General features: G+C 56.4%; 1 protein-coding gene across 1 annotated transcript; it reads left to right on the top strand.

The window, feature by feature from the left end:
* Positions 1–244: 244 nt before the first annotated feature.
* LOC124521784 (sodium/potassium-transporting ATPase subunit alpha-4) lies at positions 245–27,509 on the top strand. Its single transcript, XM_047092893.1, has 22 exons — positions 245–397; positions 1,706–1,765; positions 3,748–3,951; positions 4,474–4,587; positions 6,058–6,192; positions 6,454–6,571; positions 10,311–10,579; positions 12,341–12,539; positions 12,779–12,888; positions 13,052–13,186; positions 15,837–16,026; positions 16,164–16,336; positions 19,229–19,368; positions 19,689–19,839; positions 20,113–20,281; positions 20,515–20,669; positions 20,822–20,945; positions 22,174–22,319; positions 24,540–24,670; positions 24,777–24,878; positions 27,117–27,208; positions 27,481–27,509. Exons 1-22 carry the CDS (start codon positions 245–247, stop codon positions 27,507–27,509), a joined length of 3,099 nt encoding a protein of 1,032 aa, XP_046948849.1.
* The last annotated feature ends 484 nt before the right edge of the window (positions 27,510–27,993 follow it).

The following is a 27,993-nucleotide window of genomic DNA, read 5'->3' as shown; positions in this document are numbered from 1 at the left end:
GGCCCTGCTGACCCGCCTGGCCTGTCACCTGCTCAGCCGCTCCCTCCCCGGTGCCCCCGCCTCTGGCCTCTGCTCTCTTCTGGCGGGTTTGCACCTCGTCCTCTCTCCTCACTCCCCTGGCCCTTCCCGTCCTTGCCGCCGGACCCCTCTGTGCCCCTCTTCTCTCCGCGCCCCTCAATTTCTTCTCCTCCTTTTGCCTTCCTTCTCACCAGTTGAGCTGGGTCGACCGTATCCAGGGAGGACTATGGGGCGCCAGAGGAAAAGGGGGACCGTGATCCCTCACGAGCAGATCCTAAGGCCAAGACATAAAAGGAGGCATAAATCGGGGAAGAGAAGAAAAATGAAGAGGAAAACAATGAAGGCAGACATGGAGGAACTGAAGAAGGAAGTGGTCATGGTGACAGACCCCGCCCCCCCGCAGCCCCCCGCCCTCAGCCCCCAGACCTCAGCCCCCATATCTCAGTCCCCAGCCCCCCAGCCCTCAGCCCCCAGCACCCAGCCCTCAGATCTCAGCCCTCAGCCCCCAAGCCCTAGTCCCATAGTCCTCAGCCCTCAGCCCCCAGATCTCAGCCCCCCGCCCTCAGCCCCCAGACCTCAGCCCCCAGACCTCAGCCCCCATATCTCAGTCCCCAGCCCCCCAGCCCTCAGCCCCCAGCCCTCAGATCTCAGCCCTCAGGCCCCAGCCCTCAGCCCCCAAGCCCCAGCCCCATAGTCCTCAGCCCTCAGCCCCCAGATCTCAGCCATCAGCCCCCCGCCCTCAGCCCCCAGGTCCCAGGTCCCAGCCCCCAGCCCCCAGGTCCCAGCCCTCAGCCCCCAGCCCTCAGCCCCCAGCCCCACAGCTCTCAGCCCCCAGCCCTCAGATCTCAGCCCTTAGCCCCCAGACCTCAGCCCCCAGCCCTCAGATCTCAGCTCTCAGCCCCCAGATCTCAGCCCTCAGCCCCAAGGTCCCAGATCTCAGCCCCTCGCCCTCAGCCCCCAGATCTCAGCCCTCAGACCTCAGTCCCAGTTCCCAGATCTCAGCCCTGAGCCCCCCGCCATCAGCCCTCATATCTCAGTCCTCAGCCCCTAGATCTCAGCCCCCAGCCCCCAGCCCCCAGCCCTCAGCCCCCAGATCTCAGCCCTCAGATCTCAGCCTTCAGATCTCAGCCCCCAGACCCCCAGCCCTCAGCCCCCAAGCCCCAGCCCCATAGTCCTCATCCCTCAGCCCCCAGGTCCCAGCCCTCAGCCCCCAGCCCTCAGCCCCCAGCCCCCAGCGCCACAGCTCTCAGCCCCCAGGTCCCAGCCCTCAGCCCCCAAGCCCCAGCCCCACAGCCCCCCAGCCCCCAACCCTCAGCCCCCAGCCCCACAGCTCTCAGCCCCCAGGTCCCAGCCCTCAGCCCCCAAGCCCCAGACCCACAGCCCCCCAGCTCCCAGCCCTCAGCCCCCAGCCCCACAGCTCTCAGCCCCCAGCCTCAGCCCTCAACCCCCAAGCCCCAGCCTTCAGTCCTCAGCCCTTAGTCCTCAGCCCTCAGCCCCCAGGTCCCAGCCCCCAGCCCCCAGCCCCCAGCCTCTAGCCCCCAGCCCTCAGCCCTCAGCCTATCAACTTCCTGCCCTAAGAGCACTTCCCAGCAGGCCAGGACCACCCGTCTTCCTCAAGTGCCTCTCCCCCTCCCCTGGAAATGACCCAGGTCACCACCTGTCCCCAGTGACTCCACTGTCCCTTCAGGACGATCACAAATTAACCCTGGAAGAGCTGAGCACCAAGTACTCCGTGGACCTGACGAAGGTGAGCGAAGGAAGCCGCTGAGGGAGCCCCCACCCCCCCACCCCCACCCCCACCCCCACCCCCACCCCCACCCCCGCCCCCGACGGGGCAGTGGAGCTGGGATTCGGGGCCCTAACTTCCAGGTCGATGTTCTTACCCCTCCGCCTCTGAGTTCCAGGACGGGGCGAGCAGAGTATGGCGAGGCCCCAAGGAGTTCAGGGGCAGATGAGAGGAGGGAGAATGGGGTAGGGCAGCACTTCTCCAGCCTGTGTCCCGGGGCCCCTCCGCGCTCCTACAAACTGTCAAGGCCCCAAAGAGCTTTTGCTCGCGTGAGTTATATCTGTTGATGGTTATCATATTCAAAGTTAAAACGGGGAAAATTAAGAGACACTTCCCAATTCGTTTAAAAACAAGGGTCAATCCACTCTATATTAGTACAATCGTTTTACGACAAACTGGTTTCCCAAACAAGTAGCGTTTTACATTTTTGCAAACCTCCTTCATGTCTGGCTTTCTAACCGGAGACGGCGGGATTCCCATGTGCTTTCAGCATTAAATCTGTTGTGACACATGTCATGTAGCCTCTGGGAAATTCTACCATACACTCGAGAACGGGAGCGAAAAAGGTGAACCACGATTTAGCATTATCGTGAACAGCGTTCGACCCCCCCCGAAAGGGTCTCGGGACCCTCCTGGCCCCCAGACCACCCTTTGAGAACTAATCGTTTAACAGGAAAACCGTATATGTGGTTACCATCACTGCCCCTGCTGCTGTCACCACTCCTACAAGGACCACAAATAAAAACCTAAAAGCCCTCAAAATAGAAGCCCTTCTTCGTTCTAGAACGTCTTCACGGAAAGGGTGGGTCTCATCTGGTAACCCGGGAGGTGTGCAGGAGACTTGTCCTGTTTTCATTCGAGTTGTATGTTTTTCCGGGGAAGTTGGGGAGTGGCCGGTGGGGATGAAGGAGCGTTTGTGTTTTAATCCTCTGGTGGGTTCTACTATTGTTTTCATTTAGAGGAAAAGGCACAGGAACTCACGCCCAGCCTCCAGCGAGAATCTGTTCTTTCCTGCGTTTGCTCTCTTTCCCCCCATCTCTTAACTGGGAGAGCCGAAGCATGAATGAATGTCCCAAGGTTATCGACATAAGGTGTCGTAGCTGGTCACTGCGTTAGCCTTGCTCGTTATGTCACGAAGAGTTGATAGTTACCTCCCGCTGGAGACGGGGTACCGTAGGGGAGGGACCCTTCTGACTCCTGCGGGAGTCCTGACACAGTGCCAGCCCAAGATACAAATTCAAATTTTTTGTGAACCGACCCATCAGCTAAAAATCCTCCCAGTGTAAACGTGCTGATGGGAAGGCCTGGGCGGCCCAGGCGTTGAAGCATCAGACTCTCGTTTTCGGCTCGGGTCATGATCTCCGGTTTCCTGAGTTCGAGCCCCGCGTCAGGCTCTGCGCTGACAGCAAGGAGCCTGCTGGGAATTCTCTCTTTCCCCTTTTCTCTGCCCCTCCCCTTCACGCCATCTCGGTCTCTCTCAAAGTTTAAAACCCTGGGATGCTTTAAACACGCTAAAGGTGGGGCGCCTGGGTGGCGCAGTCGGTTAAGCGTCCGACTTCAGCCAGGTCACGATCTCGCGGTCCGTGAGTTCGAGCCCCGCGTCAGGCTCTGGGCTGATGGCTCGGAGCCTGGAGCCTGTTTCCGATTCTGTGTCTCCCTCTCTCTCTGCCCCTCCCCCGTTCGTGCTCTGTCTCTCTCTGTCCCAAAAATAAATAAACGTTGAAAAAAAAAATTTAAACACGCTAAAGGTTATCCCTTCTATCATGCAAATTTTAAAATCCCACCTTACCTGGGAAGAAATTCCAGGGTGGCCTTCAGGGAGCTTCCCCGGTCTCTAGACCCTCCAAACGCGTCTTGGGGCTATAAATGGCACATCTGAGCCTTGCCGGAGCCCGCTTCTCTGTTCGCGGCCCTCCATTCTTCCCTCTTTCCTCTCCACACAGGGCCTGAGCCCCCAAAAGGCACAGGACATCTTGAACCGAGATGGACCCAACGTGCTTACGCCGCCCCCCACCGTTTCGGAATGGGTCAAGTTCTGTAAACAACTCTTCGGTGGCTTCTCCATCTTACTGTGGATGGGTGCCATTCTCTGCTTCGTGGCCTATGGCATCCAGATGCATTTCAAGGAGGATCTTTCCAGAGATAATGTGAGTCTGTTCCACTGCCACCGGCCAGCCCGGTCTCTGCTTAGCTCTGATACTCTCCTGCTCCGCACCCTTGCCCTCTCGAAGGCCTCTGGCCCAAACCCCCGGTACTCCCAGGACTTTCTGAGGGAGCCCTTGGTCCTTAGGCTTTTATCTAGAAAGCTACCGATGCAGCCACCTGAGAGGCATGGTTTCACCCCGAAACTTGCTCTCCTTTGATTATCCTCCTGCCTCATCATCAAAGCACTCTGCGGCCCCGTTCTCTTTTGCCAGAGTTTTGATCTCTTCACCTCCTTCCTCCTGGTCTCCCTCCCTTACCTGCCCCCCCAGCCCAAGCATAGCCCAAGCATCCTGGGGTTCTGCTGTATCCTGCGGGCCTTCACGGTAGCTCAGGGCTCCGACTGAGACACCCTGCCCCAGATTCTTCCTCAGCCCCTCCCCGGCCATTACCCTGGCGAGCTGATTTTCTGATTTGAAGAGGAGAAAAAAGGGCTACTGATGAGCCCTGTGTATCCCCGCCCCCAGCTGTACCTGGGCATCGTACTGTCCTTCGTGGTCATCGTCACCGGCTGCTTCTCCTACTACCAGGAGGCCAAGAGCTCCAAGATCATGGAGTCTTTCAAGAACATGGTGCCTCAGGTAGGATCGGTGTGGGAGGATCAGGTGAGGGAGGCATAGAATGTGCCCAAACGGGCAGTTTTTAAGTCCCCGGAACGTTACATCCTGCGACACGTGAGGGAGGTGCGAAGGAAGTTGGAGAGGCTGGATTCCTCAATGACCTGAAAGACAAAGGCCAGACAAAGGCCAGCCGTGGGAACGTTCCAGGTTCCAGGGGGCTAAAGAGACACGACAACTGAATGCAATACCTGGACGAGACCAAGTCCTGTGGCGAAGGGGCAAATAATGCGGCTGACGTACTGGGTCCCAACAAATAGGGGACTGACGTACTGGGTCTACGAACAGCAGACTGAAGTCTCGTGTCAAAGCGAAAGTTAACAACACGGCTAGCTGTATCGTGGTTCTTTAACATACTCATTCTTGAGCCGTGCACACTGAAAGGTGCAGGATAGAAGACCACGACGTACGTCACGTACCCTCAGACGGTTCCGGAAAAGAAGTGCTCGCATCCACACGTCGGTAGACACGGTGACCGAAGGACAGAGCGAGTGGGGTAAAAGGTTAACAGTGAATCTGGGTAAAAGTTGTACTGGTATTCTTAGTGCCATTTTTATGCTTGACACTTTCCTGAAAGTTTAGGTAATTTTCAAATTAAAAAAATGATTTGTCAGCATCTGGAAATAACACGACAGCAGAAAGAGGTTTCTAGGCACAGAGGTGGAAACTCGGAAAGGAACAGGCGCGAATTTCCCGACAGCACCATCATGTTCTGGTGTCCTAGCCCAGGAGATTTTTCCCCTTTGGTGTCAACGTGAATTAATTCCTCCCTCGGGGTAAGACTTCGGGGAACAATGTTTTGGTAAAATGAAGCAGGAGTGTGGAGACCATCCGTTCGCTTTTGCTGCCTAACTGGTCACCCCAAACTTAGTGGCTCAAAACAACAAACATAGCATTTCCTGCACTTCTGTGGCGGGGCTGTTCTGATCTGGGCTGAGCCGAGCAGGGCTGGATGGTCTCAGATGACCTCATCCCCATGTCTGGGGATGACTGAGATGGCTGTGACAGCCGGGGCCTTTCTCCTTTGACCTCTCTTCCTCCAGGAGGCGAGCTCGGGCTTGTTCAATATGGTGGCAGAGGGGTTCCCGGTGACAAAAGGGCAAGCGCCCACGTGCAAGCACTTTTTTAAGCCTCTGCTTTGCATTATGTGTCTAATGTCTCAGGAGCCGAAGCCAGTGGTATAGCCAAGCCTAAGTGTAGGCATGGAGAGACAGACCCCATCTCTTAGAGACAGGGTCGTCAAAGTCACGTCGCAAAGGACAAGGATGGTAAGAATTTGGAATCTGCCAAAGAGACCTTCAAGCGTGATGTGGTGAGTGACAGCGTAAGAAAGGGAGTCAGAAGGAAGGAGCCCAGGAACAAGAGGTTATAGGCCAGAAGCAGGATGAGGGAAGCAGAAAGTTCTGGAAATGACCCAGCACTACCTTCCCACAGCAAGCTTTGGTGATTCGAGATGGAGAGAAGATACAGATCAACGTAGAGAACGTGGTGGTAGGAGACTTGGTGGAGGTGAAGGCCGGAGACCGAGTCCCTGCGGACCTCCGGCTCATCTCTGCACAAGGATGTAAGGTGAGGGGGTGAGGGAAGCCAAGGGAGGGAGCCCAGCATGGTCTTAGGGTTCGGTTAAAGAAAGCACGATCTTATCATTCAGAACCTCGAGAAGTTACAGGTGCAAATTTGAGGTTGGAGACAATAGGTGCTGGGGTGTGAATTTGTTTCTCTCTGCAAGCCAACAATGATGGCGTCGGTGGCGGATAAAGATGTGTCATCTTTACAAAGGGATCTTTCTTCCCATGCTCACTTTACGACCCATCCTCCCTCCCATCCCAGGTGGACAACTCCTCCTTGACTGGAGAGTCAGAGCCCCAGTCCCGGTCCCCTGACTTCAGCCACGAGAACCCTCTGGAGACTCGTAACATCTGCTTCTTCTCCACCAACTGCGTGGAAGGTGAGCATGACGTCATCAGTGGCCTAGATTCGAAAGCAGAGATTGAAATAAAGATTCCAAGAACCCTCTATCTTCTAAAGGCAGTAGGGTAGGTAAGAGCCAGTAAACGGGTGAGGCTCTCCATCGCTCATGAGCTGCACGACCTTGGGGAAAGGTCAAAGCCATCGTCTCCCCGTTTTGCACCACGATGATACGAAGAGTCGCTATCCCGTGGATGTTTATGTGGATTCAATGCACAGAAAATGTTTAGCACGAAGCCTAACACGTTGGAAGTGCCCTGCAGTCGTCAGCTAGTTCTATTGTGGCTGCTGAATAGACTGTGCTCTCTCAGCTGAAAATAGCACAGAAGGACAGAAAACTGTTGAGCCCCGCCAGGTCAGTCTTCTCGGGAGTTGAGCGCTAACTTCTCACTATTCCAGAAAGGTATCAGCATCGGAGATCCGAGTTACCAACGGTGCCACTCAACACGTTGGCTCTGCTCCTAGAATCTAAGACACCCTTGTGCAGGCAGCTCTGGCCAAGGGTGGTGACAATGGACTCAATATCATTATGTCAACCTTCCCCCTCAGGGAGGCCTGCAGCACCCTCTGGAACACACATGAAAGCCACTATTCGTGCTTAACAACAAATGTTTGGGTATCCAAGAAATAGCTATTTTTTAATTGAATGCCTTGGACGCGCCAAGCGCTACAGATGTCTCTGACGCTCACAACACTGCACGACGGATACTATCGCTTTTTTACACATGAGAAGCTCAGAGAAGTTAAATGCAGTCTCCAAGAGCACAAGTCGATAGGAAAGAGGAAAATCAAGGATTCTCCTGCAGGTCTGTCTCCCAAAGCCCATGCTCTTTCCGTAGACCCTTCTCTGGGACAAAGCCGCCTACTGATCTCTCTGTTAATGAAATTATTTAATGCAAAAATACTTTGGGGGCATCTGGCTGGCTCAGTCAGTGGAATATGCAGCTCTTAATCTTTGGGTTGTGAGTTCAAGTCCCACAAGGGGCATGGAGCCAACTAAGATAAGATAAAGCAAAATGAATTAAATAAAATAATAAAATAAAATGAGGGGCGCCTGGGTGGCTCAGCAAGTTAAGCATCCGACTCTTGATTTCGATTTCGGCTCAGGTCAGGATCTCACAGTTTCGTGAGTTCGAAGCCCGCATCGGACTCTGCGCTGACAGTGTGGAGCCTGCTTGGGATTCTCTGTCTCCCTCTCTCTCTCTGCCCCTACCCTACTCACGCCATCTCTGTCTCTCTTAAATAAACTTAAAACAAATATTTTTAATTTAATTTAATTTAAATTTAAAAAGAGAAAATACTATAACAGATGAGAGTAATTATAAAACGAAATAACTAAGAATCCCACCAGAAAATAAAATCGACATTGAACCATTTTTAAATTTTGATCGGACAGAAAGAGCCAGGCGAGCAAGCTTCCTCCGAAAACACTGGATTTCGATTATTAAAATTCAGGAAAAGCTTTTGCTCAGATTTGTCTTCCCAAAGTGGGGCTTTTCATCAGCAAAGCGTATGCCTCAGATGAGGGAGCAAGTGGGTGGTGGCATCCCACCCAGGAAACAAAGTTCCGGCCGGCACGGAGGAGACCACGGGGACCCAAGATGTGGCCGAGAGGGTGAAGCTAGGCCCCAGGAGCTCTTGACTGTGCAGCTGAGGGATGTCCACGCGGTTTGCAAACTAGTAGCCTACCTTCAACCTTGATCCCAGATCCTCGCCTCCCGACGTTCATGGCCACGGCCCTGACAGGGCTGCAGGTACGGACGTCTGACTCTGGGTTCTCACGCATCTCCACGGGGCCCGAGCTGTCTCCCTGGCGACGTGCAGGGTCCGGAGGGGTCAGTCTGGCCTGGGATACAGGAGGCTTGCCCGTGGGCTCAACCTTCCCCAGCTTCGCATCAACCCATCCTGTCTCCAGACACGTGAGATTCGGTACTAAATCCCGCCTCTGCGGATGGACAAACCCACGAGGGAAGGCGTGCAAAAGGCGAATCAGACCAAACCCTGGCACAAAATAGATGTAGGTAGCACCAAGCTACCCTGCCCTCAAACGCAAAGCCCTCTCGGTCCCCCTCAGTCATCTGAGTGTCTGCTTTGACAAGGCTCGGTGAACGCCACCTACTCCCGCCCGCGTGGAGCCCGTGTGCAGAAAGCCCTGGACGCAGCCAGTCTTCCCCGGCACCCCGGCCCCGCCCGCTGCCCTCAGGGTGGGACCCTGCTCTCAGGCCCACTCAGCTGAAGGGGACCTTGGAAATGGACCAGCCGCTCTGAGCCACGGTGTTGGCGGGAGCCGTCAGAGTCGAGCCACCCCTCCTGAGTCACGCGTATGAGTTTCTGTCGGTCCTTCTTAAGGCCAAATTCGTCCAGATGAAGAAAAGACAGAAGCGAGTATCTGGGTGTGTCCTATGCGCCCGATTCTGTTCCAAGCTGTTTCGTCACCTCTCATCCTCGCCGCTTTGTAGACGCTCTCGGCCCACTTTCAGGCTGAGCACACCTGGGTCTCAGAGAGGGTAAGGAGCTAACTCTCCGGCCGGGCAGCGACCATGCTGCAAAACTGAACTTCCGGCCGGAGCCCTGCTGGTTAGAAAACAGGTGCTGTTTCTAGAATACGCAGCTCTTTCTGGGTGATTTGGTGACTGTAGTGGCAGGGATTCCAGCCATTCTGGTAAAGCAGGAAGAAACCGTTTTGAGCCAAGAACGGGCCCCTCATTTCGAGCCACGCGGGTGAGGGGCCCGCATCCCACGGGTGTGGAGCCAAGCGTGACGTCCAGGTCCCCCTTCTGAGGCCGGGGCAGGGTCCGCGGAGCGAAAGCCCAGAAGCCCGGCTGTTATGACGGCTCCTCCCCAGCAGGGGTCAGGCTGGCTCCAGCCAGCAGAGCAGGGAGGGGCTCAGCGGAGCCGTTTCTGGAACTCCCCACTGGGGCCACTGGGGCAGGATAATTCTTCGTCGTAGGGGGACAGAGGGGCTCTCCCGTCAATTGCAGGATGTGGCAGCATCCACGCCCTCGCGCAGCGACCTCTCCCACCCCAGATGTGACAGCCAAGGTGCCTCCAGACCTAGCCCACCGGCTCCTGGGGGCAAAATGCCACCGACGGAGGACCCACTAGTTCAGGGGAGAGGCCGATGTTGGAAGGTAGGGTCTAGCAGAAGGGCGGCCACCATTCCTGGGGATCTAGAAACTTTGCAGCCGCTGAGGGAAAAATAAGAAACAGACAGGCAATAGAAGACACTCAGAATCAGTGTAACAAAGACCTTTTATTTTTAGTGTTTATTTTTGAGAGAGACAGAGACAGAATGCGAGTGGGTTAGGGGCAGAGAGAGAGGGGGACACAGAATCCAAAGCAGGTTCCAGGCTCCGAGCCGTCAGCCCAGAGCCCGACACGGGGCTCGAACCCACGAGCCGTGAGATCATGACCTGAGCCCAAGTTGAAGACTTTTAACCAACTGAGCCACCCGGACGCTCAACCGACTGAGCCACCCAGGTGCCCCAACAAAGACCCTCTTGACGGGGAAGGCAATAAGGCAATGAAATGGGAGGACTGTGAAATCAGAGATTTTTCGGGCGAGGAGACCCTTTGCTTGTGTCAACTAAATGTGAGGAGGATACAACACGACGGCCTCCAGGAGGCTGTTGAGTGTCCACCTTGCCCCTGACAGCTGTGTCCTTGCAGGAACCAAGGGCGGCCACTTTGCCACCTCAGACTTCCCTGTTCCTCTGCAGGAACAGCCCGGGGCGTTGTGATAGCAACGGGAGACTCCACAGTGATGGGCCGCATCGCCTCCCTGACGTCAGGCCTGGAGATGGGCAAGACCCCCATCGCTGTGGAGATCGAACACTTCATCCATCTGATCACGGCGGTGGCCGTCTTCCTTGGCGTCTCTTTCTTCGGGCTCTCGCTCAGCTTGGGCTACGGCTGGCTGGAGGCTGTCATTTTTCTCATCGGCATCATTGTGGCCAATGTGCCCGAGGGGCTGCTGGCCACCGTCACTGTGAGTAGCCAAGGTGGAGGGTGGCCGTCTACACAGACAAACCACCCCAGGGGTGGAAACCACTAGAAAACACAAAAAATCTCTCTTGCTGTTGAACCTCTCGAGGGCAGGCTACCCCTGATGTGTGTACCGTCACGACCCGCTTTGCTCCCCAAAGGCACTGACTTCCCCCACCCGCATTTTCTGGCGCCTTCTCTGTTTTCTCCGTGAGTTGCGGTGCAGAGAGCATTAGATTCTCAGTCGTCGGCATGAGTTCCAGTCCTGGGTGTACCGGTGGGTGAACTCGGCCAAATCACTGAACCTCGCCAGGCCTCAAGGGAATCATCGGGTTTTCTAGAGGAAGATTGACTTGGGATATAGAATCTTACCGGAAAGGGCTTCAGAGCCCATAGAAATCCAGCCTTTCAGCCGATGCTGAATATCCGGTGTTCAATCCGTGGGAGATGCTGAGGATGATTTCTGGCCCTGGGAAGCCCGCCCCATCCGCTCTCTGCTCATTTCATCACTAGGTTGCTGTAGCTGGATTTCACTGTGTTGAGCAGAAACAGGTTTTCCTGTTTGGTCCCAGTTTTCCCATCTGAAGACCCACAAAACAAGTCAATTTTCTCTCCCTTCTACAAACTATGCTTTCGACTGATGGTACCCATCGTGTCCTCCTCAAAATCTCCGGCGGGAGATAAAAAATAATCCCTTTTCCCTTAGCAGTCCTTCACGTCACACGGCCTTCAGGCCCCCGGCTTGCTGGTCACCCGTTTGGGGTATGCCCTAGTTTACCGATATCCTTCTTAAAGTAGAAATGAGAGGGGCGCCTGGGTGGCGCAGTCGGTTGAGCGTCCGACTTCAGCCAGGTCACGATCTCGCGGTCCGGGAGTTCGAGCCCCGCGTCGGGCTCTGGGCTGACCGCTCGGAGCCTGGAGCCTGTTTCCGATTCCGTGTCTCCCTCTCTCTCTGCCCCTCCCCCGTTCATGCTCTGTCTCTCTCTGTCCCAAAAATAAATAAATGTTGAAAAAAAAATTAAAAAAAAAAAGTAGAAATGAGAATAATAACCCAGGGTGTGGTTGGTTAGCACAAAACCCCAGGACCAGTGATGAGATGTGAATAGATCATAACCCCACGATTAGAATTCTGTACTGTTGTAGCCATGGCCTAAGAACGTATTCGTTTTTCAAACAACCTTGCCGCATACCTGACTTTCATTGAATTTGCGACCCATATAATTGATGTCCACAAAACTCGGATTTGAATGACTTCTCAAGTCTGCAATATTCCTTCTCAGTTTCATGACTCGCTCTGTGTTCTTTTTTTTTATAACTATTGGTCCAACCCCCCCGCCCTCCGCCCCGCACACACAGCGTCTTATACCCCAGTGAACCGTTAGCTACCGACGTGGTCCCCGGGGAGACCGGACTTGAGAGACACAGGGGGGGCCTGAACTCGATTTGGAGCAGGGCCTGCTGAATAGCAAAGACGAAAGGATCCTGGGGGAGCAGAATATTCCAGGGATCAGGCCATGCTCTACGTCACCCTGGTAGAGGAAGACTCTTTTTCCAAAGCGCTGCCGTAACGCGCGAACACAATCCCTTCCCTGATTTCCTTTGCCACGGCCCCAGATGGGATTCCTAAGGACTAGGTGGGAGCGGAAGGGAAATAACTACAAAGAGTGACAATAGCAATACCAGCTACCAGATTTCCCAAGCACACCGTGGTGTGAGTGGCCGACGTCTTGTCTGCGTTGATCGTCTGCCCTCTTCGCGGCCTTAGGTGTGTCTGACCCTGACCGCCAAGCGCATGGCGCGCAAGAACTGCCTGGTGAAGAACCTGGAGGCGGTGGAGACGCTGGGCTCTACCTCCACCATCTGCTCGGACAAGACGGGGACCCTCACCCAGAACCGCATGACCGTCGCCCACATGTGGTTCGATGAGACCATCTACGAGGCGGACACCAGCGAAGAGCAGACTGGTGACTGGTGGCACCGGTGGGCCGAGGGTGCGGGGCTGGGGGTGGCGAGTGGGCTGCGGAATCTGACGCGGGGAAGACGGCTGGGCCCCGAGCGCAGAGAAGGGAGGCGCGGAGGAAAGGTGCGGAGGTGCCAGGCACCGGGGCACAGAGCAGGATGGGGCTGTGTCCCCGCTTTGCACTGCCCTGCCCCCTGCCCCCTACTCATGAGCCTCTCCTTCCCCCCCCCCCTTCCTCCCCAGGGAAAACGTTCGCCAAGGGCTCAGCTACCTGGTTCGTCCTGGCCCGAATCGCCGGCCTCTGCAACCGAGCCGACTTTAAGGCTAATCAGGAGACCCTTCCCATCGTCAAGGTACGGGGCCTGCGCGGGGAGGGGATGCCTCGGTGTCTGGGGCGTGCCCCGCGCCCTCCCCAGACACCTCTCTTCAGTGCTCCCCCCCAGGTCCTCCCCATCACGCCCCCCCCGTCCCTGTGCCGTACCCCCCGGGCTTAGCAAACACACCCCGTCTCGGCAGCGAGCCACAACAGGCGATGCTTCTGAGTCGGCCCTCCTCAAGTTCATCGAGCATTCGTACAGCTCTGTGAAGGAGATGAGAGAGAAAAACCCCAAGGTGGCCGAGATTCCCTTTAATTCCACCAACAAGTACCAGGTACAGAACCCGCGAAGGCAGAATGGCGGTGGGGGTGGGCTCGTCGTTTGGAGAATGCCTTTGCCTAATCTCTGAACAGTAGAATGAAGACAGTGGATAGATAACCAGCATCCTCATTAAGAGGAAGGCTGGGGGCACCTGCGTGGCTCAGTCGGTTGAGCGTCCGACTCTTGGTTTCGGCCCAGGCCGTGATCTCGGGGTTCGTGAGTTCGAGCCCCCCGTCGGGCTCTGCGTTGACTGCACACAGCCTGCTTGGGATTCTCTCTCTCCCTCTCTCTCTGCCCCTCCCCGCCTTGCTCTTTCTCTCTCTCTCTCTCTCTCAAAAAATATAAACATAAAAATAAATAAAAATTTTAAAAAAGGAGACGCTCACCGCAAGAGACAGTGACAAACAGGTAGAGGAAAGGCGCTGGGTCCCACGCAGAGCAGGAGTCTCCCAGTCGCTTGCGAAAAGAGCAAGTCGGAAGTGTCCCATAGGTAGCGAAAGCCGCCGGTGACAATCGGGGTCCAGCCTCGTGCAGCTGTCGGAGGCATCTCTGTGGCTCCCGCCAGGCTTACCACCGCGGGATAAGGCTGGGTTTGCAAGGCGCTCCCCGGTGGTGCCCTATTTCGTCTCAGGCCTGTGCGCGAGGACACCAGGCAGACTCAGCAAGGGCGGTATTTGGAAGTTACTGGGAGTGCAGATCCTAAAAGTTTTCCTCACAAAGTGGAAAAAAAAATTGTAACTAAAAAAATAAGAATAATAATAATAACAAAAGCTATATGGGGTTTGGAGTTTTTAAAAACCCAATTCCCCGTCTTCTCACGTTGACATCGAGCACGTAAGCGGTCAAGAAAGAGATCCAGAGTTTTGTGTCTCCGCTGGCTTTCAGTCAATGTAACAAGATAGGTCTCCTGAGCCCAAACTGCGAACTTATTTCCACTTTTATCTGACGTTTAGTGGCCTCACAACCCAGACGAGGGTTGTGTGCCTGGCAGGGCCGGATGAAAGCCTGTGACGGCCAAGAGGCGGATGCCCCTTCCGCCGCACGAGTCAAAATAAAAGCCAAATATACCCACGACATTCGTTGGGACGTCCCACGAAATAGCGACTTCCCCCAAAACGACCAGGTTAGCGCCTTTCCTGAGCTATCTATCACGTGCCAACGGCACAACCTTCCTCGGTGGTTCCCATGCCAGGTGCGCCCAGCCGGCCGAGCAAACGCCCTAACTGGTGGTGGCCTAACTCCAGCTCTGAGCGCGGCCGTCCTCGGCCCGCTCGTCGCTTGTGGGGCGTGGTCTCTTCCTCGCTCTCGGACTAACAGGAAAGGAGCGTCTCGGTTCTGATATTTCCAGACTGCTTCCAACTTCTGATCTGCCATTTTCTATCAAGATGCGACTTTCCCATGACCAACGGGCTAACTCATAAGTAGGTCACGCCATCACCTCCGATAATCCCCATAAATAGCGAGCAAATGCGTATTAAGCCCTCAGAAAACCAAGCTTTTTAAACCGCTTACAGCTTTCTGTTTAGACAAGCTAAGGTTTTTTCCTCTTAACTGCTTAGGCATACTTTGACTACAACCGAAAGCGGTAAGAAATATTTGAAAGTTTCTAATGGGATGGGCCTTTGAATAAGTTGGTTGTATTTTTATTTATTTATTTTTTAATGTTTATTTTTGAGAGAGAGAAAGAGAGCACAAGCAGAGGAGGGCCGGGGGGCGGGGCGCTGACAGCAAGCCCGACGGGGGGCTTGAACCCACGAACCAGGAGATCATGACCCGAGCCAAAGGCGGTCGCTCAACCCACTGAGCCACCCAGGCGCCCCTCTAATGGGATGGTTTTAACGGCATTTCACACACAGGCTTCCCACCGCTTCTCCTCTGGACGGTGCAATCCGGCCCCTCTGCACCTGCTCATTTCCAGGTGCTGCTTTGGTGACCAGACAGGCTACGAATAGGGACTTCCTGGCTCCTAAGAGGAACCTCACCATAGTTCCCGCTCCCAGATCAGAGACCAAGAGAAGACGCAAAGCCGAAATGCATCTAATTTCTCTCTCCTCCCTGAGTGTGGTCTCCTCAGTCACTCTTGAATATGCCCTTCCCTGTCCCCAGCACACCGCACTGACCCCGACCCCAAATTTCCATTAGCCCCTGGGACTTCTCACGCTACTGGGAGAGGGGCAAGGGCATGACAATGACCCACCTACCTCTGGACGATGCTTCGTGATTTTCAAAGTACTTTGTACCAATGATCTGACCCTCGGGGGTGCCTGGGTGGCGCAGCCGGTTAAGCATCTGACTCCTGACGTCAGTTCGGGCAGGTCATGACCCCACGGTTTGTGAGCTCGAGCCCCACATCGGGCTCAGCCTCGATGGTGCAGATCCTGCTCGGGATTCTGTCTCTCCTTCTCCCTGCCCCTCCCCGGCTTGTGCTTTCTCTCTCTCCCAAAATAAATAAGTAAACTTAAAAAGAGGAAAACAAACAATCTGACCCTCAAACAGCAGGTGTGAACTGCGGGGGTCCACTTCAACACCCCCGGTTTTCGACAAACACAGCACGGTTCGGCCCTGAGTCGGAGCTGCCCGGAGGGAGCGGCTGCGCTGGGGTTTGGGGACCGAGGAAGTGGGAAGGGGGAGGGTGTGAAACGGGACTCTTTTCTCCTCCCCAGATGTCCATCCACCTGCAGGAGGAGAGCTCCCAGCCCCACGTGCTGATGATGAAGGGGGCCCCCGAGAGGATCCTGGAGGTCTGCTCCACGTACCTTCTGAACGGAGAGGAGTACCCCATAGACGAGAAGATGAAGAGCAAGTTCCAGGACGCCTATCTGGAGCTGGGAGGCCTGGGGGAGCGCGTGCTCGGTGAGGGGCTGGGGAAGAAGCCTGGAAGGACTGGCAGCACCTGGTCGTGGCTCGGGGGGCGCAGAGCTGAAGGCGCTGGGGTGAGCGGGACGGAGACGTCGGCAGCTGAAGGACTTCCGTTCCCTCTGTCTCTCCAGGCTTCTGTTTCTTGAATCTGCCCACCGCTTTCTCCAAGGGATTCAAGTTTGACACGGATGAGATCAATTTCCCCATGGAGGACCTTTGCTTTGTGGGGCTCATCTCCATGATTGACCCTCCCCGGGCCGCCGTGCCCGACGCCGTGGGCAAGTGTCGCAGTGCGGGGATTAAGGTAAACCTCTGACGGTCCCAGGAGCCGCCGACCCGTCACAACACGGCACAAGGGTAGAAAGCTTTGCATGGAACGGGTTCTCCGCCCTCTAGGTTTACCTGAATTGATTTCGGTTTCCTCGAGCTCATGGTGTTTAGTCGTAAGAGACGACCTAGTAGTAAACGGGAAGTTTCTTCTGTCGTTAGAACCCTGTCTTGCGTTGACCGTGAGAATCATCAGGGGAGCTTTAAAAATCTGATGGCTGGGGGCGCCTGGCGGGTTCAGTCGGTGGAACGTGTGACCGTTGATCTTGGGGTTGTGAGTTCAAGCCCCACGTTGGGTATAGAGGTTACTTAAATAAATATAAATATATAAATAAATAAATAAACTTCAAAAAAAAAAAATCTGATGCCTAGGCCATACCCCAGACCCATTACATTGGAAACTCTCAGGGTGGGGCCCAGGCATCTGCCTTTTTAAAAACATTCATAGAGATTTCCGTAGGCAGGTCAGTTTGAGGACCGGCGTCCTAGGACACGGTTGTGCATGCGACTCATCTGGGGCTTTTTCTGGAACGCAGGTGTTGATTCAGCAGGTCTAAGTCACCCTGAGATTCTGCACTGGTGACAAGCTCCCAGATGATGCCGGTCCGCAGGCCACAGTAGAGGTAGCAAAGTGCTAGAAGGGGTCAGGTCAATGTGCTGCCGGGATGGGCTGGGGGCTGGAGCAGGCGACGGCGAGAACGAGGTCATGAGAGCTGGGCCCTCGACCTGACGCAGGGTGAACAGCCGCGCTAACAGGTACACGTCCGGGGATACAAAAGCTGGACACCAAAGTGAATCGGTCGGAGAGTGAGGCACAGTCGCCGGGCACCCCCAGAGGTGGGGATTGTTCCCTGGCCAGGGGGTGCTCGGGCTTCGGGGTGGAGCTGCAGAGTTTCTCTAGTCCTGAGACATTCTGTACCCCACTTCCACGCCAAATTCTAAGACTCACCTCCATCCTGGGAGATTAGAGATTGGCACCTTTCCCGCTCCTACCTGATATTCCGGATCCCAGACGTGGGGGGAGAGCAGTTAGACGGAGGAGTGGGGCGGGGGGTAGCACTGGAGGTCTTTAGGGAGAACGAGATGCTCTCTGCAGAGCTGGCTTTATCTTAGACCTTTGACTGTGGGCGGTTTGTCAGAGGGCAGCTGGGCCATGCCAAGTTCAAGGATTGGTTTCTGAGAACCAAGGGCTGGATGTAGGAACTATTTTGAGTGAATTCCCTAGTAACTACACACTGCTTGCATGGGACAGTTCTCTGTAGCGACAGCCTCATTGCAGCACATCTGCGGAGGATGCCCACACCGACCCAAGCTCCCTCCCTCTGGCTCTCTGAGCTCCCGCACCATGCGATGGGAGGCACGAGGAGAAGGGCCCATTGGAGTTTCCTGAGCTTTGAGGCGGCCGTCGGAGTGGGGAATCACGCTGCAGGTGTGAAATGCATCTGGGGATCTGTGGGTCCCTTTAGCGAGAAGAAGAGGGTCACAAATGCACCTGCAGGCAGGGAGGACCGAACGGGGTGGGGGGGGACAAGGGGCTGACCGAGCCTGGGTGTCGTCAGAGCCCGAAGCAGGCGAGCCTGCAGCAGTCGGAGGCTGAGGCCTTGCTGCCTTCCGGGCCAGCCCGTGTTCCGGGCACAGATGTGCAGTTCTCGTCATCACTTCTTCTGGACCCCAAGCTGCCAGGACTTTGGCCGACTTGGTGAGAAATTTTGAGTCATCCCCTTTCCCTGTAGGGAAGTGAAAGACATACATGTGACGCCATCCTCCGAGGAGGACAAAATGTGAGACGTACAGGGGGTTGCCCCGAAGGGTGGACCCTTTCAGGGCCGATTCCAAAACGGCGCTGATGCAGAGCGGATCGATGTTAACATGGCGGCTGACAGGGATCGGATGGCGGTCCCAGGGCAGCGAAGTTCTTACAAGGAAATGACGGCAGGGCCCGTACTTCCCCAGGTAGAGCCCTGTGCTCAGGCCTTTGGAACTAATGTGATTTAAAAACCTGCAAGGACCCCGTTACATTTGCCGCTCGTCGAGGCTGCACGGTTCCGTCACAGCCACGGAGTTGCCTTCTCCTTCCATCGGCGCCTGGAAAATCATGCGCCTGGAGGGCACCCGGGAGCCAGGAGCCGTGGTTCCCCGGACGCGGTCATTCTTTCTCCCTTCTCTGATGGCTGTTTGTGGAACGAGGGCTGTGTGCCAGGCTTCGCGCCAGGGCCAAACTTCACAAGGGGTCACGGACACGGCCCTCCCCTGCAGAGCTCACGGTGGCGCGCGGGGAGGTGGGCGCTCCCCATGGGGAGGAGGCTAAGTGCTGACATACAGAAGGAACAGAATGCCAGGCAGCTCGGAGCACAGGTGCCAGAGCTCTGGGGAGCAAGGGGACAGGGCTGGGGCTGGTACCAGGCCCCCGCCAAGGGCTGGACCCCAGGGGAGGCGAAGGAAGAGGGAGCGAGAGGAAAAGCGAGGATCAGCACACACCTGGGCCTAGATGGTATTTTGCTAGGGCAGACGGATGCTTCCAGACGTTCCTTTGTTACCATTTGTTCTCTGTGTAGGTGTTTGTCTTCTGAGCTCGAAGAAGCCGACCAGCTTCTAGAGCAAACTCAATGAAATTCTGAATATAGTAATGTGCCCAAATTCCCAGTTTATTCCTGGGAAACCTAGAGCCCAAACGGTTCGATGTTTTATGGTCTGGTGGTCCTGACCCAGTCCCGGGGGGCGAAGCCACGGCAGCGCAAGGTCTCGGGGATGAGCTGCTAACTCTCCTGTGGAATAAAGGCGGTGATCCATTGGGTTGTGGGGAGAAAGGCAAAGGATCCAGGACTCCCTGAAGATGATTCTTCTCCTCTTTCCTCCCTTCCCAACCCAGGTGATTATGGTAACAGGGGATCATCCCATTACAGCCAAGGCCATAGCCAAAGGGGTGGGCATCATCTCTGAAGGCGCTAGAACAATAGACAACGTGGCCGCCCAGCTCAAGGTCCCCATCTGCAGCAGCACCGACCCCAGGTGGGACCCCTAAAGAACTCAGATCTGCCGTTTGTTCCCTCCGTCCTCGGTCTGCCCCACCCGGATCCCCACTCACTAAGGTTCTTGAAGCCTCGTGCGGTAGGTAGATAGGACGTATGGGGTTTACTGACGGCAAAGTAAAACGTGATAGGGAAATGGCCACACGACCACATCAGTGAGTTTGCAGAAGGACGCAGAGCAAAGGGAGGGGCAGGCGGGAAGCAGGCAAGGGTGCCGTGTGTCCACCTGGGGACAGCGGGTGGCCAGGGACACGCGAGCTCTGAGCCCTCTGAACCGGCTTCGGGAACCCGCTCCCTCAGGGAAGCCAAGGCCATCGTGGTGCACGGCTCGGACCTGAAAGACATGGCGTCGGAGCAGCTGGACGAGATCCTCAGGAACCACACGGAGATCGTGTTCGCGCGGACGTCCCCGCAACAGAAACTCATCATCGTGGAGGGCTGTCAGAGGCAGGTGAGGACAACGGGGGCGCCTCGGGGGGCCCCGCCCAGCCCAGCCCCAAACCTCCTCGGGCCGGGAGGAGACTCCCGAGAGCACCCTGTCTTGAGCCCCGAGACGGCCGCCAGTTGAGGCCCCCCGAGAGTTCTAACGTCTCAGGAGGAGCCGGAGAGGGAAGGGCCGGGCACGAGGACCCTTAGAGACAAGCGATGATGGGAGCAGAGTGAGCTTTGGGACGGGTCCCGATGGGTCACAGTGGTGAGTTCAGTCCCTCTGTGCTTCGCCCAGGGGGCCATCGTGGCGGTGACGGGGGACGGCGTGAACGACTCCCCCGCGCTGAAGAAGGCTGACATCGGCATCGCCATGGGCATCTCGGGCTCCGACGTGTCGAAGCAGGCCGCCGACATGATCCTGCTGGACGACAACTTCGCCTCCATCGTCACGGGCGTGGAGGAGGGTGAGGGGCCACGCGGGCTGGGGTGGCGTCGGGGACGCTAAGCCGGCGCTGGCTTCCCAGGCCTCTGGACCCCAACGCAGAGCCGACGCAGGGCCCCAGGCGCCCGCATGCCGCCTCGGCTCCCCTCCAACACACACTCCCCCGCCCTGGGGAACACGGGCCACCATGCTTCGAGCGCCTGGGCCGGGGAGGGGGCCCTCCCGTCTCCCTGACGCCCTCACCACCTCCCACAGGCCGCCTCATCTTTGACAACCTGAAGAAATCCATCGCGTACACCCTGACCAGCAACATCCCCGAGATCACCCCCTTCCTGCTCTTCATCATCGCCAACATCCCCCTGCCTCTGGGCACCGTCACCATCCTCTGCATCGACCTGGGCACAGACATGGTGAGGCCCAGCCTGGAACCCGGCTCGAGGAGCTCCCGGGAGAGGGTCTGGGGGCAGGAAAAGTCCATGTTCAGGGTGAGGGACAGAGCTCGCTCAAGTGACTTGTGAGTTTCCTCCTGAACTTTGCGTCCTTTGTCTCTCCCACCCTCCAGGTCCCAGCCATCTCCTTGGCTTACGAGTCAGCTGAAAGTGACATCATGAAGAGGGCCCCGCGGAATCCAAAGACTGATAACCTGGTGAACCACCGTCTCATTGGCATGGCCTACGGACAGATTGGTGCGGCCAGAGGAATGGGGGGCTGGGGGTGTGGGGAGCGGTTGCACCTGCCGGGCCTTGGAGTCGGCTCCGTGTGGAAGTCAGGGAGATACTTTCATGACAACAGACCGTGCTGGGCCCTGGGAACACACAGAGCCACTGAGCTCTGATCTGCCCTTGACTTCAGAGTCTAGCCGAGAAGGAACACACGCACATCAAACGAGAGCACCTTTCCAAGTGCCAAACAACGAACGTGAATGGGACACGCGACAGGAGAACAGAGCAGGGGGCTCACGAGTCAGGAGGACAGTCAGGGGGACCCTGTGGAGGAAACAAGACCCGCACCCGCTGTTAGAAGACGGCAGGCGTACAGTCAGCTGAGGGGGTCAGGGGAGGGGAAACGCACATGTCTGCCAGTTGAAGAGTGAGTCGGCAGCTTTGGGGGAGCGCGTACTCCCGAGAAAGGAGCAGTAGACAATCAGGCTGTAGGCACAGGTCGCGTGAATCCTGGAGCCAGCCTCGAAGGACACTTGAGAGCCGTCAGAAGTCTTTGCTCTGGACTTGCCAGTGGAGCAGGCGAGGGATGGACAGGGAAGAGCCTGGGGACAGGGGACATCTAGAAGAGGAAACACGTAGAAGCCGCTAGACCCAGGAGCTGCTAGGTCTGAGTCCCGATTTCGCCACTTAGTGCCCGTGGGACCCTGGATGAGGTTAGAATCTGTTTCCCCCTGACGAATAGTTTATCATTGTTGTGAGAATCAACGTCCACAGGGACTCCGTGCGCAGCCCCGCAGCCGGTATGCTAACCCTGACATCCTCTATCGCCGTGGCCAGGCTTGGGGGACGGAGGTGTTGACTCAGGGACAGGCAAGGGGCAGGCAGGAGAGGCTCGAAGAGAGCACAGGACCTGATGAGGGCCCGCATGAGAGAGGAAGTGGAGAAAGAGGAGTCCAGCGCGCTCTCGGTGGAAAGGGGGAATAAATCCCCTCCAAGGTCCTTTCAGTTTTAAGATTATACGACTCAAAGATGGCTCTGGGTTAGAGCCCAAAGACAAACGTCAGGGCTTGGACACAAGTCCGAGAGAGATGATGGGACCGGGTCACTGACGGCCAGCATCTCCGGCGTTAGAAGCTCAGACACACACCAACCCAGCTAGGAGCCACTCCCGGCCACCACCCCTTCCATGGTCTGCCTTGTGAGGTGCTTCTCTGAAGCAGGTTCCCCTGTCCTGTGACTCTGCCATTCACAGGGATGATCCAGGCTCTGGCTGGCTTCTTCACCTACTTCGTGATCCTGGCCGAGAATGGTTTCAGACCTTTTGATCTGCTGGGCATCCGTCTCAACTGGGAAAACAGATTCCTCAATGACCTGGAGGACAGTTACGGACAGCAATGGGTGCGTCAGGGGGTCGACCCTAGAGAGTGACCAGTGAGAGTGGGCCAGTGAGAGTGGAGAAGGGAGGCACCAGACAGACGGAGGTGACGCCTCATCTCCAGTCCTACATGACCCCAATCTCCGATCACGTCGGCAAAGGTCCTTCAAGTGACGACTTGGCGTAATGGCTTCATTTCCATTTGTTCCTGCTGTCTGTCACCTGTCCTTACCTTCCTGCACCTTTTGGCTTCCTTGGTCCTGGAGTTCTTCCTCCTCAGATCAACTTTTGGAGGCTGATTTCTGTTCTTCCAGGTTCTAGCCATCATTGGCCCAGAAATGAGGGCTGGCTCTTCTCCCTCTGTTCTCTCCCTCCCTCTGCGGGAGCTCAAATAATATGATTTCAAGTCTGAAAACCTATTTGCTTTGTCTCCCCCTTTCTCACCTTTCTAAGCTTTTAAACCCAGAGGATGCCTCTCTGTAGTAGGCTTCCCTAAAACCCAGGACGAACCCCAACACGAGGTGTTTGAGAATTTTAGTGAGTGTGCTTTTTTCCTACCTGTGAACAACTCCTGTCCCAATTTCTAAGACAGTAGGAGATGTGACCCCAATTATTGCTAGCATCGTAGGACCACACAAGACACAAAGTTGATGGAGGACACATAGTCTATTATCATCCCTGTGTAAGTGAGGAAGCAGAGTCTGGAAGGATTCCCCGACTTGCACCAAGTCCCACAGCACATCCCTAGAAGAGCCGGGCGGGAGCTCCACGCTGACTCTCATCTAACACCTTCCTCCTTCACCATGATGCCTCTAAGCCAGCGCTAATTGTAGGTTTCCCGATAGTGTGCTAGAATCCCAGTCGTTGGAAAGATGCCCACTGAACGCACTCGGCTTCCCCTAGCTCAGCCCCACGAGGCCATCAGATGTCAGTGTTCCCAGCAACCAACATCGCTCCGGGGGCCAAGGAGGCCCCAAATCATGGTCAGCATCCCCTCAATCCTCAACTCCAGCCTTTGTTAGTTTCATATGTTGATACTTTCTCCCTGCGGCCAAGATGCAGCCTCACGTAGTGGTGGTCAGAGCGGAAGAGATGCTTGAAATTGAAATCACAGAGAGACAAGCTGTTGGGAAGGACGGGATCTGGAGTCTGCCTGAGGGAGCAAAGGGCCCAGGTGGGGAGCGGAGGCAAACACCGCTGGAGAAGGAGATGATGGGGGGGGGGGAGGACATTGAGACCGTGGCAGTGGAAGGATCATCCACACAGATATTTGGATCCTCAGAAACCAGGACAGGAGCGGTGTCAGGCAGTGAGTCAGAGCCAAGGTCTGCCAGCGGCCCCAGAGCCCCGGGGTGTTGGTCGATGACCGCCTGCAAGACGTGGCCACGCGACCTGGCGTCACAAACGTGCCCGCTGGATGCGTTACCTGCGCAGCGCTTGGCTCATCAACTTCCGGTCGTTTCCATCCGATGTTTTCTGGTCATTCAGGGCTCGATCTCTTCCCCCGGGTACCACTTGGGCCACACCCCCTGAGGTTCGGCACGTGGCATCCCGCTGTCGTTCAGTCCCACGTGTTTTCAAATTCTTGATTCCTTCTACAAGTTCGCTGTAAACATGCCGTTTTCGTCTTCCAACATGGGCTTCTCCTCCAGCCTAATTTGGATGCGCTTCTTCCGTGTTCTCACGGTCCCGAGTGACCTCTCTTATAAACCACTATGAGGCTGACACGGCCAGCCTGTTTATCTTCCCCACTAGATTTACGTTCCTTAGGCGGGAAGTGTGAGTGCGAGAGAGAGAACCACTGGAGATGTGTGGTCGCCTCCTCCCCGGTGCCACCCGTTCGGGCATTCCCGTGTCTGTGGTCAGATGCCCTCTGGCCCCACCTTCCTTTCTGAGCCGTCTCCTCTGACGCCGCTCTCGGGGTCCGCCTCCCCTCACACGACCCTTCTCCTTCTAATGCGGGGATTCCCGAGCCGCACCACGTGCCGCTCACGGAACTCAGCTCGGGAGGGTGCTCGAAGGTCAATGGGACAGGTGCTTGCCCTTGAGTTGTTCTCAGAGGGTCAGGACAGCCTGTGAACTAGCTCACAACCCAGCGCGAACAAGAGGGCTGGGACAAGAGGGCGTAAAGCCGAAGGGGCTGAAGGTCTGACCCAGCCTTGGGGTCCAGGACGGCAGGAGGGGCCCTGAGGTGCACCCGGACCCCTTCTGACAGTGCCCCTCCGCACCCTGCCCGCCCCCAGACCTACGAGCAGCGGAAGGTGGTGGAGTTCACGTGCCACACGGCCTTCTTTGTCAGCATCGTGGTCGTGCAGTGGGCCGACCTCATCATCTGCAAGACCCGCCGTAACTCGGTCTTCCAGCAGGGCATGAAGTGAGCGCCCCCCGGGCCCCCACCGCCTCACACCTGCACGCAGGGCGCTGGCTTCCCCTACCTCTCCCTCCCTTTCTTCGGCACACCCTTCGACCTTTCTTCCCAGAAACAACATCCTAATATTTGGGCTCATGGAGGAGACATTCCTGGCTGTTTTTCTCTCCTACACTCCAGGCATGGACATGGCCCTGCGGATGTACCCACTCAAGTGAGTAAGGGAAGGGACGCAAGCCAGGGGGGTGGGGATCCCCGGCACAGGGAGAGCCTGGGACAGGAAGTGGTGTGTTGGAAAGGGAAGCCCCGAGCTGGGGGCTGCCTGGCTGGCTGGGGGCCGTCCTGGGTGACGTGAGGAGAATCGTCTGTGCTCCAAGAAGCGCGTCTTATTTAGGGAGGGACTGGGACCGTGTCAAGTGACCCTCGTCCAGACATGCAAATTGAGCAGACTTACTGGCACTCAACAGAGGGGCACCTTTTTTTATGGTGATGTGTGGTATAGCTGTTCCAGGATCCAAATTGCTCAGAGGGGAAGTAGGCATAAAAATCGCCCAATCTAGGCGTGGCTAATCCTGTCCTACTCAGGCAAACACATTCAAAGCGCATACGTGCAGAGGTGAGCGGGCGTACTGAAATTGTTACTGGCTGGTACCTCGTTTTGTTCCAAACAGGCCCGTGCGTCTGTGTCTTGGTGTATTTTGTTTTATTTACGTCAGCGTGCGCTTGTTACGAAGACGTTCTATCGCGACTTTTACAGGGAAAAAAAGCAAACGTGCCATACCACCCCACTCTCATCGCCCTGCCCGCCTCTGCGATGGTCTCGGGCGTGTTCGTCCAGCTCATCTGCCACGAATTCACACACTTTGCTCATCTTTCCGTCCCTTGCAGTGTTTCACACAACGCTTTGCGGGCCATAGGTGCTCAATGAATGCTTAATAAGAGACGTTGGCATTGCCCTTGGATACTGACGAGCCCTGTTTCGAATTCCGACTCCACTGTGTGTTGTGCTGGACGGTATATAACCAGTCTGAGGCTCAGCTTTCCCTGCAGAGTCTTGGTCATGCACACCTGGCAGAGTATTGTGAGAATGACACAAGGAAAGAATATTATGCACCAAGCGCGGCTCCTTGGGTCGTGGCGGGAGCTTTGTTGGCAGTGGTTCTATTATTGTTGCCATTAACGTCAACACGCAAGTCCTGGTTGAGCATTAACCGTGATCCCAAACATCCTGTACCCTCCCCGGCCATACAACACATCCCCTAACACTGTATTCATGTTGGGTGTCTTTCTACCTTCTTTCCCCTTGATCACCTGAGCTCCTGGAGATCAAAGGCCATCCTCGCATCACTTTTATTCCCCCGGGACCCGCGCGGACACAGAGCGGACGCACGGCAGTTGCTGTTGAGTGACTGGGTGGCTGTGTGTGTGGGACCGCGTGTGCGCATGTGCAGTGAGCCCGCAGCCAAGGCCAATATGGCTGGCCAATATGGCAGCCGCCCTGCTTCCGTCCCTCGTTCTCAGGCTCCTGAGACATGGCTAGTGAGAGACCGATAAACGGAATCCGCCATTGTATCTAGCTGACGTAGAGTTAAAAGCTAAAGTGCCGTCAGAGATTATTCTACTCAATACACCTTTCCTGTTTGGGTTGGGCTACGTTTTCCGCAGCCCTTTGAAAATCGAGGGTCCGACATGCGATGCGCTGTCATTGTGAAGTGCCCCCTGGACCTCGAAGGCTTAGGACAAAAGGAAGAGTGTAAACCATCCCCTTAATAACGTTCACGTTGGCTCCACGTGGAAATGATGATACTTCGGACACACTGGGTGAAACAAAACGCACTGTTAGGATTACTTGCCCCCGTTTCTTTTTACTTATTTTCATGTGGCTACTGGAAAACGCGAGCTCTCACGGGTGGCTCGCGGTGTATTTCTATCAGACGGCACTGGTCGAGGCCACCTGCCTGTCTGTCACCCAAGGGAACAGACGTGGTTCTGATTTGACTCCTCCCCAGAGTCTCTGTCCCCGGCCTCTAGTTACAGAAGAGGGTCAACCGGCAGAAGAACTTTCCGCGTGTTTGCCGTATGGACACGTATATCCATCCCTTGGTGAAATGCCCCCACACGTCTAGACTCAGGTAGACGCGTCCTACTCAGACAACCTCCCCTGTGTGGGCGCAAGGCCCCGACTACCTGCAGGGCAACAGAGGTCGTCCTGAGCGACTCCACAGAAGCCAGGAACACCGCGTGTGCCGCTAACGCGGCATTTGTCGCGTTCTGTTATCAGTGGCTGCTTGTGTTTCTGTCTCCTCCCTCCCCCACCAGGCTCGGGCCTCCTGAAAGGTAGGGCTCAATCCTGCACACCACACGGGTCACACGGTTCTGTGCGCTGTCCTCTGCACCTGCTTCCTCTGGCCCTTCCCTTGCTGCCCCACTGACCAACTCTTACTCCCTACAGGACAGCCTGGTGGCTCTGCGCCACTCCCTACAGTGCTCTCATCTTTATCTACGATGAAATCCGAAGGCTCATCATCCGTCGTCATCCTGGCGGTGAGGCTCCCTGCGCCCTGCTCTCAGCAGTCACCGGCCTCCGCACTGGCTCTCCCCTCCTGCCCTGTTGCCGCGGGCCCCTTGCCCCCCCACCCCGCTGCCCCCGGGTTTTTGCTGCCAGACAGGCCCCGTGGTCCTGGCCTTCCCGCTCTGCTCCTTCCTGTCCACGGTGCCTCCCACCTTGTCCTCGGCCCCCCTCGTGCCTCACGCCCCGCCCCCCCAGACCTCCCCTCCCCCGTCCCCAGTTCACTCCGGTGTCCTCTCTTCCACAGGCTGGCTGGAGAGAGAGACCTATTACTGAACTCGGCACAGGAAGAGCTTCACGTGACGGATGTCCCAGGGCCGGGTGGGGGTTTGGGGTGACGAGCTCGGCACATGGGAGAGGGGGGCGAGTGGAGCAGAGACGCTAGGGACAGGCGAGCCTGGGGCTGCGCTGAGGGCACTGGGGCTAGGAGACCGGGCGGGTGGACGGGAAGCCCAGCGGAAGGCACTGTCCTGTTGAATCAGTTGCCAGTCTAGAGAGTAAATGTTTGCAATGGCCCTCACCCGGCTGGATGCGTCTGTCTGGTTTCTGGAGACAGGGGGTTATCGTGCCACCGCCCCCCTAGATCTCCACGGGAGCCCCGCAGGACAGTCTTTCGGGGACCAAGTGGAGGCGGGGCGGGGGTCGGACTCCAGCATCCCTGCCCCTCGAGGGCTAGCCCCCAACTTCGAGTCTGAAGATGTGGAGGAAAACAAGGCCAGGACAAGTCAAGCAGGATCAGAGACACGGGTGCAGGCGAGGG

The sequence above is a fragment of the Lynx rufus genome, unplaced genomic scaffold, assembly GCF_022079265.1.
Source record: "Lynx rufus isolate CCGP_SWC_20201006 ecotype Redwood Valley unplaced genomic scaffold, mLynRuf1.p SCAF_31, whole genome shotgun sequence".
Lineage (NCBI taxonomy): Eukaryota > Metazoa > Chordata > Mammalia > Carnivora > Felidae > Lynx > Lynx rufus.
The sequence above is the reverse complement of the archived record's forward strand: the minus strand, read 5'-3'. Positions and strand labels throughout refer to the sequence as shown.

Excerpts from the sequence above, each read along its gene's own strand:
- LOC124521784 (XM_047092893.1), top strand. The coding sequence starts at position 245 with ATGGGGCGCCAGAGGAAAAGGGGGACCGTGATCCCTCACGAGCAGATC. Across the intron at positions 16,337-19,228 it reads GTCGCAGTGCGGGGATTAAG|GTGATTATGGTAACAGGGGA; the intron begins GTAAACCTCTGA and ends TTCCCAACCCAG. Across the intron at positions 24,671-24,776 it reads GTCTTCCAGCAGGGCATGAA|AAACAACATCCTAATATTTG; the intron begins GTGAGCGCCCCC and ends CTTTCTTCCCAG.